At 40.7% G+C, this 10,845-nt stretch overlaps 1 protein-coding gene across 1 annotated transcript; it reads right to left on the bottom strand.

Moving 5' to 3' along the window:
- Positions 1–346: 346 nt before the first annotated feature.
- On the bottom strand, positions 347–10,320 carry LOC137917327 (polypeptide N-acetylgalactosaminyltransferase 18-like; the record flags this gene model as incomplete). The annotated part of the gene is made up of 5 exons (XM_068760125.1): positions 347–461; positions 673–870; positions 1,605–1,788; positions 8,361–8,527; positions 10,125–10,320. Coding segments are annotated over 5 exons (860 nt in total), but the record flags the coding sequence as incomplete, so codon positions are not given.
- Between the last annotated feature and the right edge of the window lie 525 nt (positions 10,321–10,845).

Below are 10,845 nucleotides of genomic sequence, written 5' to 3'. Positions count from 1 at the left end.
ACTCGCTATCTTGTCGTGTGCTTGTCTCCATTTCTTGAGCTGAGGATGCATGAATGAACTTGTACAGTAGATGTGTGTGCTCTCGCTCTCTCTCTCTCTCTCTCAAAATGAAATCTGCTTCTGGCTGAATATTCTACGCTTCACCTACACGTCTAACACCGTTTTTAACAGATCGCATCACTTGTAGCTAAATGGCAATTTTTCAATGCATGAATTATTTCAACAATCAGCTCCACTGTGACCTTGCTCCCAACAGACATTAAGCGCCATTATCATTGTTAATTTTCCACACATTACCTGGATGAACCATGGCCCGTGGCCACCAGGGGTCGACGCTATTACTCACCCTGATGCCCAGCTCCACATTTTCTCCCCCATACACTTCCATTCCCTCATCGAGCAGGCCAATCTCCTCAAAGTACAGCCGATCCACCACAAAGCAGCCAATCAGGGCCGGGCTCCTGGTAGATTAGAGATGATAAAGATCAGCGCCATTACTCTGTCCCGGTAATGCTAACTTTCAGTTGCTATAGTGACAGCAAAAAACAGGATAAGGCCTTCCTGAATGACTCATTTAGCAGCGGAGACAGATTGTTTTACTAAATGTTAGATAAAGAATGTCATATTATGCTACTTGTTGAAGACGATCAGAACCTTATGGTCTTCACTTACTGTATTGGTGCACTCTTGTTGCCCTTGTGCCACCAGGACTTGGGTGGGTTAAGGTAGCGACACCAGAGCTCCCAGTCAAAGCCCTGGGCAGACAGTGGATATTCTTCAATCTCAAATGTGTCGTATTTGATGTTATCAAACGATGGGGAGATGATGCGTGTTCTGTCTTCTTTAATTCTCTGCAGTATGGGCTCAGCCCTTAAAATATGGAGAGAGAGAGAGTCATTTTTAGTTTGAGAGAATGTTTTGGCAGGTTTTCTCCATCACACATCTGATCATGCAAGTCATGAAACGGAAGTTATTAAAAGCCCAATATCCTGTTTTCAAGAGAAATTCCATCCAGTTAATCAACACGTCATGTTCCATCTGATAAGCTGATAAATAGAGGAAACATGTTTATGCTCATTGGAGTCCATTCATAAACGGCATCATTTAATTCGGCGCCACTTTTAAATACAGTTCAGGGCAATGTGACAAGAAAAAGGCCGACAGTCTGTGAATCTGTTTAAATAGAAATATTTAATATTAAAATCTAAAAGCAAACTCTAAACTTTGGAGATTTGTTGTAACCATAATTTGTTTTCTGGTACTTTAATATAAGAAGCCACAGAAGACTGTTAGCATAAGATTAATGCACCCTCCCCTGAGGCTTTTGGTTGTGTTTAAATATATGGATGCATTAATCTTCTACTTTACCTTTCGGCAAAGAAACCAAATTCCCAATGTCAAACTTTCTTTAATGAGTTCATGTTTTGATCTGTGGATAAACGTTGTGTTTGTTCTCATAGATACAGAATAAAGCCATGAGAAGAGAGCCACAGTCTGTTTTCACATTTGATAACTGTCTCTCAGCCCACACAGAGGGATGACTAAAGAACTCGTGTGTCGAGCTGTGCTACCATTATACGCTGCTCTTCTGGCGAGTGACTCACCAGCCAACATTGAACTCAACGTGAGCGTCGAACAGGGCAACAACCGGGGCGGTAGCGGTCCTCCAGCCGCTCACTCTGGACCGGATCAGACCCTCCTGCTTGGAATGGCGCACCATTTTAATGAATCCTGGACGTTGGCTGTTTGTGTGAGACACAAAATCCTGTAGCTTCTCCTTTAGCTCATCTACAAAACACACACACACACACACACACACACACACAGATTTGATGTAATATCTGAAGATGAGTTAGGAGACAGGTGGATGCAGAGAAAGCTACTTATCAGCAAGCTTCCAATGACAAGAAGCCATCGCCTTCTTCTCCGGGGGGCAGTGTTTCACTGGTAGGAGGCCAGCAGAGATAATGCTTCACTGCTTTGATCAGTGGACCAAAGAGGCAGCAGCTTCAGCCAGAGCTGCAGACCGCCATGGGGCTCACCAATCATAACCTAGTAGAGCAATACTGAGGACTCAGCCTGCGCCGCTTCTCAAAATGCTCAAAGTTCATCTGTTTTAATGCCTCAAAGTTTACCGCCATTATTGCCTGACTTATAAACTGTGTGATGAATCATAGCTTTGCCGTAGCTCACAAAAATGCATTCCATTGCAGCAAAGGGTAAGAGGTCCAATCGCTACAAAAATATTAATCCAAGACAAAAAAAAAAAAAGAATCTTAAAAAGCCTATTCTCTGAGGTTACTTGTGTTAGGAAATGTCCGTGAGTTACAAAAACTACCGTTTATCACAAGTGTTTAATGCATCATCTACATTAAGCAGGAAATACACCTTTCATCAGCAATGTGCTTCATCATTTTGCTTATGTAAATCACCTTTGGCTTCTTTTTGCAAATACCTTCTGATGTTAAAGGCGACATGGAGCAGACAGATCACAACCATAGTTCAATCATCTGTCTGGCTTCTTTAGAGGCAGGATGATTTAAAAAAAAAAAAAAAAAGAGATTCCAAACCAAAAAAAGAGTAAATTGGCTGTATGGTGCAAAGAACGAAACAAAGTTCAGAAGCTTCACCTTTGGCAAAAGTAAAATAAAAACTTTCCTGCAGACATATAAAAGAGAATGTGTCTATTACACACATATTATAAATATAATATAGAAGTGAAAATGTTATCAAACAACAGCAATTGACTTTTCCTGCCAAGGACAATGTTTAAGGCCTGTCCTTAACATTCAATCTTTTTAACAAACTGAACCAAACACATAAATTGAGTTTATTTACATCCAGCTTCACTGTGTTTCTCCATGCATAATAATCACAACTGTAAATCAGCTGAAGAAAACTGTAACAGGAATGTGCGTCTTACTGCCCGCATGGTCATCAGTGAGGCGCCATTTCCAGCAAACTGTAGACTGTAAAAAACTGTAAAACTAAAGTCTCAAGTCTGAAACAGAACAATTCCTACATTCTTCAATTACCTCAATTTGTCAGAACTGTTTTTTGGGCAAGAACTGACGGCACATAAGATTTAAAAAAAAAAAAAAAGATTGCAAAGCTGGAAATCTAGAGGGTTACACTTATTTTTCAAGTCGATGCTGCCGTTTCTCGGAGGAGACAGAAGAGCGCTGCCATTTCCCACCGGGCCATAAACAAGTCTGGAGAAGAATAATCTACACTAGATACACAACTACATAAAGATCCAAGCTACATTTACATAAAGAATGATGCCTTCCTATTCCAGAAGAGTGGTTGATGTTCTTATCCTTGTGGGTTAATTGTAATCAGCAGACGTCCCTCGTATAAATCTGTCATTCGTTACGTGGCCTGACCTTAAAGCAGAGTCACTCTGGATCAGGGAAACACACCAGCAGCAGCAGTCTGCACTTCAGACTCTGAGTTCTAGTTAAAGCTACTGTATTCACTCAGATGAAAGGCTGCTGGTGATGTACAATACATCATTGTCCCTCATCTAATCCATAAATAATTAAGATAATCTGATGAGTGTGCAAATGAAAATAAGAGTGATGATGTTTACGCCTCATAACACATCATAATCAAGTGCAGTCCATTACACCAGGCGTGGCTGACGGCCAGCAGACGCCAGTCATTCAGGAGCAATATATCTGGCTAAACCTCTGCTGGAAAGCAGCGGGCTTCAGTTTCCAACATCACCGTCCAAGAAATACGATAATATACTTAAATTGTGTCAAGAAACAGGTTTTTCTGGGAAGAAAAACAAAAAACAAAAACATGTACAGCTGCAGAATGGTGTTTGCACCATCAAGCTCGGCTCCTTTTCCATCCTCAGTGAGATTGTAAAGTAACACAACCTATATATAGAAACTGTGTCAGCGTTAATTAATCAGCGACGGCACAATGAAAATGGTTTATAGTCAAACCAAAAACATACCTTGTAAGTTCCTTTATGTTTTTTTTTCAGTGTTCAAATGGTTAAATTGTAACAGAGTGAATAATTGTGTGCGTAACCAGGCATTTGATCAAGAATGGGATTTTGATAATTGAATGTTGTCTTTCTGAATTTTTGTTCACTTGATGCAAATTCAAAGTAAACACCAGACAGGCGTCAGTGCTCGCACAACAGATGGCAAACCGGATTGGGTATGAGTCTCAAAGTTTCTGTGAGATTTGTACTACACCACTTGTAAAATTTATCATGGCAAAACTGCAGGTGTGAAAATCTGTTTAAAATATCTTACGCTCACTCTTCCTCCACAGTTTTACCAGTCTTGCATCCAACGCCCAGGTCCAGAGTTTGGATATGAAGCTGGCAGTTTGTTAAAAAGATTCTGAACACATGTTGATGAAGTTCCAGCACAAATTGTATCTTATAGTTGGCAGCAAACAGCTAGGTTTTGTTGCGTTTGGCTGCTCATCTCAGCGTCTCTGAACCCTCCATCTTAAATTAGCTGGAGCCTGAAGTACCTGCTTGTTGAATGGCCAGCTGATATCAAACAGTTGGTGTACTTCCTCCGGACACTTGAGTTGTTGATTGAATCCACATAAGACCACAGAATTACAGGGACAGATGTCTAGAGAAGCATACCAGACATACAAGTGACAATGCTTAGTGAAAAAGGTTTAGATGAGGTCATTAAATTCTTTCTGTTGTCTATATTTAGCTTGAAATTATCTGCTCTTTACAGAACAATTTACTTTCATGTATTTTTAAGACATATTCAGTTTCAATTTCAATTTCAATTTAAGCAATCATAAATCCACTGACATCCTGCAAAATAAGTGCAAACTTCTAAAAAAAAAAGTCCACTCCAAAATCGACAAGCCCTTCTTGGGCCCCCAGCTTGGGACATTATCCAATTAAGGAGGAATCAGTTAGGTCAATTTGCCCTTCTCTCCCTTGAGCGCTCCACATCCTCCTGCATGCTAATGCCACTCCGAGGTGAGCGGTGACAGTGGTGGATGACGAATGTATAGCTGTGGACGACGACCCCTTCAACAATCACAGGAGCGTCACAGGTGAACTGGCTAATGACATTTAGCACACAGAAGATTCACAATCGCGATGATAATGATGAGAACAGGACTATCAGACGCAGCGTGATGAGGGCTCAGGCAAACGGGGTGAAATACCATCAGCAAAATGTCAATGCGTGACTTGGTTCCCTCAAGGAGCGAAAGGCGACTGCTCCCCAGGTCTCAATTCCGTGATGAAATATGAAAGATAATGTGATCTGATTGATAATCTGATCTTGGAGGAGGAGGAGTGAACTTTTGGGTTTTCATCTGAACATGTGTTACAGATAAATATATTCAATTTTCTGGACAATAATGACCTTACGGAGAGGGATCGTTCTTATCCTGGAGCCTAGGTGATAAATCACCAACAGCAGAGTGATCTACAATCTGTTCAAAAAGGCTACAGGCCATGAAACACATTTTGCATTATTGACTTTGGTACACATGTTTCCCCCCGTGCCAGCAGTCCTTATTCGATTGTCTTTCATGGCTGCCTCTGTTCTTACAAACAGCACAACACATTGGAAAGTGTACCGTCGGTGAATGATCTTGGTACAGTGGAGTTAACTTTTTTATTTCTCCTTTTGTAATTTAGTTGAGTCGCAGACTTTAAATCATATGTCCACTTTTCACTGGTGAATTAAAGTCAATTTCCTGCAATGCACAAGAGACCCAAGTCCTGTCCCAGAAATCTAGCACAGCAGTCAAGTGGAGAGGTTGGCAGCTACACACTCTTGGCTTACATAGCTTTTTAATTTGACACTGTTGAGACTGCATCCAATGAATGCAGATGTAGAAATTAGGGTTGCAAATACAAGCAAATTGCACACAAACACTTCATCACCTTGCTGGACTGTTGTCCGCCTAAAGGCAGACTTCCTAGCTGTACGGCTAATTAGAGTTCAATCCAGTGAAAACAGTCACTCGTTAAAAACCCTGGAGGTCATTAGAGGGGCAATAGAATATCTTTAGATTTCTACACTCGTGTGAGGTAACAATATGCAAATTATAGACCTGTTTTACTACAACGCTTCTTTCTACTTTCAGAAAGGACCTTCATTATACGAATGATAAATTATACCATAAAAAATAATGGTATCATACAAATTATTAGCACTAATGTGAATGGTGCCAAATAATGAAATTAATTTGTACCGGTAATTAAAAAAAATTAAGATAAGCATCCAAGAATAGAACAAATGGCAGCGCCTGTTGATTTGAAAGAGAAAAATATATATATATTAAAAAGACAAACATAAGAAAAGTAAAAAGTATAAAAAGGCATGAGTGGGGTTTCCTCCAAAATAAGTGTGCATTTTTCATAATTCCATCCAGTGTTGATGTTGCCTTGGTTGTCGTGGGAGCTCACCTGAGCAGGTTCACGATATGAATTATTTAAATCTGTTATTTAAATCTGTTATTTAAATCTGTTAAATCTTATTTATATCTCCCGACACACAGCAGAATCAGTCAGGATGCAATGCTAACAAGCAGGAAATACAGAGTCATTGAGGAAATCATTAGGAAGAAAGGCAAGTCAGCCATCCCTGTTAATCTGTAGTTCTTGTTCAGTGCATATCTGAGAAAAGGTTGAGTTTAAATAAAAACAAATGAATGAAAAATAAAATGTTTAAAACCTGTAGTTACTGTGTGGATTAAGTTTGGTGAAAAAGCATTTAAGTTTCTAACCAGAAACCCTATTCTGAGACAGCACAAACACACAAAATGAAACATGAATAAATGAAAACAATAAATAAATACAAGGGATAAAAGTACTTAAAATAGAAACTACTTAGCTGTTATGAAATAGTATTAAATGATATTCAAGTTATGTTCTGGAAACCAATACATTGTGTATGCAGATGACCTATGATGACTTTTATACTTATTCTAATGAGGCCGGTCTATATTTGACGGCGTCAATAATCAAACCAAAGCCGACGTCCAAAGGGCAGATATTAAATTAACCTATCCCAGCACCCACAATCTCAGACACTGAGAAAGTCTAGCATGCACTCGTCAGAGTTCTGTGATGGCGCAGAAATGCTTTCATGCAAGAAAGCGTTCCACTCAAGGTTACTTTGTAATGTGCTCGCAGAGCAGAAATCCTCCCTTGTGAGCATAGTTTTCCGCTTGAAGTCAGTGTTTTGTACACTCATGTCATTTGAATTGCAATTGATTTTAACGTGTCTCGGGTTTGAGCCAAATTAAACATCATACTTGGATGTTTCAAGATGCATAATCACACTTTTCTTTTGCTGCCACAAATGAGATAACCATACACAAAATTCCCTTTGTAGGAAACATGTTTCCTACATGTCGCCATGCCGACAGAGAGAGAGAGAGGAGAAGACAAGAACGGGAATACGGTACCAAGCGCTGAGTTAATCAAAATTTGGATGTGATGTGATACAAGGGAGATCTGTGAATAAAGCCATTTAACATACATTCTTAAATGAATAACTCTTCAATAGTTTGTATTCATTTTCCAACGCTTTCCCGGCTTTAGCGGATCAGGGAAGTTGTCTGTCTCGCTGCAGGCGAGAGGCGGAGCTCTTTACAGCAGACGCTCTCTCTCTCTCTCTCTCTCTTTCTGTCGGCATTGGCGACGCAGATGCCACAGAGAACAAAAAGACCAAATCGAGAGTTCTCTCGTGGATTTTTATCTCCATTTTAATCTGGCTTCTTCCTCACTTTCCACGACTTTGCTGACGCTGTAGTTCAGATTGTAAAGGCTGAACGGAGGAGCTGATCGCTGCTAAATAATCGCTGCCATACTAAATAGCAGTGAGCTCGGTGCTGCAGCCGTTTCAGGTCACACCCAGAATGCCTTGCGACGTAAACAACATTGGTGACCCCAAACAAAACGGATTATATATATATCTTATAAGAAATAATTATATATTTTTGTCTATGTATTTACGTAGTAGAGGTATATTCTTGTGGTTTTAGACTGATTTGTCAGAACAGTCAGGGATCACTTTATAGTGAACAATAACTTTCTGAAACAACAACCCAACTTTCAATCCCCAAAAAATACTGCGACGAGTTGATGCCAAATTGTTCCACATGCTAGAAATGGTAACTTATTTTGGACCAGAAAAACAAACTGATTAATCCATTATTTCACTATCACTCTCGTATCTGTCTATTCCTCTGAGATGATGAAGAGTTGGGCCTATCTTTTTAACAACAGCAGGACACACACACCACTTCACTATGATGAGAAATTCAAACCTTATTAAGCCTGGCTGTGTGTGCTAAGCTAAAATTGGGCAATGGCAGTAATTTAACATGATGATACTTACCGTTATTGCTATTGTCGTCCACTAGGATTATCTCTTTGAGAAGGTGCGAGGGCGTCCTGCTGATGGCGGAGTGAATGGACCGAAGGAGGACAGACAAGGCTTCATTCACAAAGATGAACACAATGCCCACTTGAGGAAGGTTTAAGGGATAAGTGTTGTTCCGGCACCTGTGAAAGAAGTAACAAACCTTTACAGGACAATGTTGGAGTCAATCTTCGGACCTGCATGATATCTGGAGGATTAACACATAAATTTAACCTTGACTTCTAAAGAGCAGTGCAAAGTCAGATTTCATGCCGTCACAGATAGTTGGCCGAACAAGCCAGCAGAACCCTATTTTCATAAATCAAGGTATAAATGCAGGTACTGGCACCAGTTCATGGCCAGATGAGCTTTGGAAATTTAATGAGAATGCCACTGGAATAGTAGTACACCTGCAAAGTAATTATAAAAGGGACGAGTTTAGGACTAATAAATATCAATCAGGTTTCTCTCTTTGACTGTTCGGGGACCGTTTTCTGTCACTGCATGCTGACATTTTCATTGTGAATGAGGAGGTCAGCCTATTCTCTGAGGAGGAAACTGATGTCCATGTTCAGGAAATGCAGACAGAGCAGGCAGCAGAAATATGACTAGCTGCAGGTCATGCCACTTTCAGTTTGAATTAAGGTATTTGAAATGTGTGCTAAAATATTCCCTCATTAGCAGTATGTGGATTGTTTCCATAATAATCCTCTTGTCATGACCATTAAATATCATTGTTCAAAGTGTATTGTGTTGGGATTGTGACGGCTTACCCATGTACTGCCGCGCCAATTAAATTGAGTAAAATCACGCCACAGTTATCACATCATGCTGCACATAATGCCCAGAAGCCTGCTGTATTTACTGAAGACCATGACTTGGGCATTACATTTGGGAATCGTTTGCGTGATTAATGTATGATTAATGTATCCAGCCAGAACAGTTCCAGATGAGTATACAAAGCCAATATTAATGGGAATGGGTGCTCTGAGAGGAATGTGCAGTGTAGAAAATAGCCTGCAGATCGTAAAGAGCCGTGCTAGTGTTTGCACCATGATGTCATCTTGTGTGTTTCTGTAATGATGACATTTATCATTTGTTTTATCAGTAACTGCCGTTTCAATATTTGAAAAGTGCCGTTTCTTTTTCTTTTTGCACATTACAATACACAAAGGTAAATTTGAATTGAACTAATTTAATTGCTTTCCTTGCCCTGCGATGAACTGGCGCCTTGTCCAGGGTGTACCCCGCCTCTTGCCCATTGATTGCTGAGATTGGCTCCAGCTTGGCCAGCGACCCGATAACGGACAAAGCGGTTGGAAAATTAATGAATGAATAATTGCTTTCCTTTACACAGTAATATTGTTATTTGAATCGTGAAAGTCTTTTTTTGCAAAGTGAAACTCTGATATTGTGAGATTTACGTATAGGCTGCAGATGGAAAATATGCACTTGGCCTGCCACCTTCAGATGGTACCTTCAGGGATTTGTGACTGATGTTGGTGCAGTCCATGTGTCTCTCCTTATGTCTGTCCCCTCCAGCCCTTAAAAGGGATGTCGACCCGATAACTCAAACAGTGTGACAATGTGGAGGACAGAAAACATTGGTCCAGCTCACATATACCAGACTGATTAACTTGTGTGGGCTATGTGCCCGTTACGTTTGGGACAAAAGAGACATTTAATGTGAATACACACCCAGTTTGGATTAGCAAGGACACATATGTTCTGTAGTCTTACCCATCAGGCCTGAGGTCTGGTATTGGCCTGTCTAGAGAGAGTCGGTCACTGAGGTAGCCATTATATCCATAGTACTGGAACATCTTCAGCGCCACCCTGCGGTTATCCGGACTGAGCTCCTGGCCCCAGTGAGCAAACAGTGACGAGTCAGAGAATGATGCGTCCATCGGATCATCCTCTCCCCTCCCGGGAGTGTCTATGAGGCACAGGAAGACAAATAGCACGAGTGTTTATCAGGGTCAGAGCCTCTCAGTCTAATGGTGAGGTTGGGCATGAGGTGATATTTAAGGTGGGTGGAACAATGAGAGGGCGAATTTAATCCCTGTGATGAATGCTGCTTCCTTGTGTCAGTTATCAGGTGAAGGGTAGTTTGTTGTTACGGAGACTGATTGATTGACTGTCCTTCAACAGAAAGACCAGAAGTTTGTCCTCAAGAATCCACACAAGCAGGAAGTCGGCTCCTCTAAAACTGATACTGTCCTATGCAGAGAAAATGTGAACCTAACTTCCCTGAATATAACACTACATACTTTTAATAAGTAAACAGGTACCAATGAGTGGTATTTGCTGGAGTAAGCAGTGCAGTTCAGCTCAAAATAAGAGCAGGCTTGACTCAGTTCACTGCTGAGCAGCACTGACAGCCCTGAGAGACTTCCAACAAACATTATTTAGTGTGACAAACAGTATATTACTGCCTCTAGTCCTCGCTGATGGACTCAGT

The sequence above is a fragment of the Brachionichthys hirsutus genome, unplaced genomic scaffold (assembly GCF_040956055.1).
Source record: "Brachionichthys hirsutus isolate HB-005 unplaced genomic scaffold, CSIRO-AGI_Bhir_v1 contig_217, whole genome shotgun sequence".
Classification (NCBI taxonomy): domain Eukaryota; kingdom Metazoa; phylum Chordata; class Actinopteri; order Lophiiformes; family Brachionichthyidae; genus Brachionichthys; species Brachionichthys hirsutus.
The sequence above is the reverse complement of the archived record's forward strand: the minus strand, read 5'-3'. Positions and strand labels throughout refer to the sequence as shown.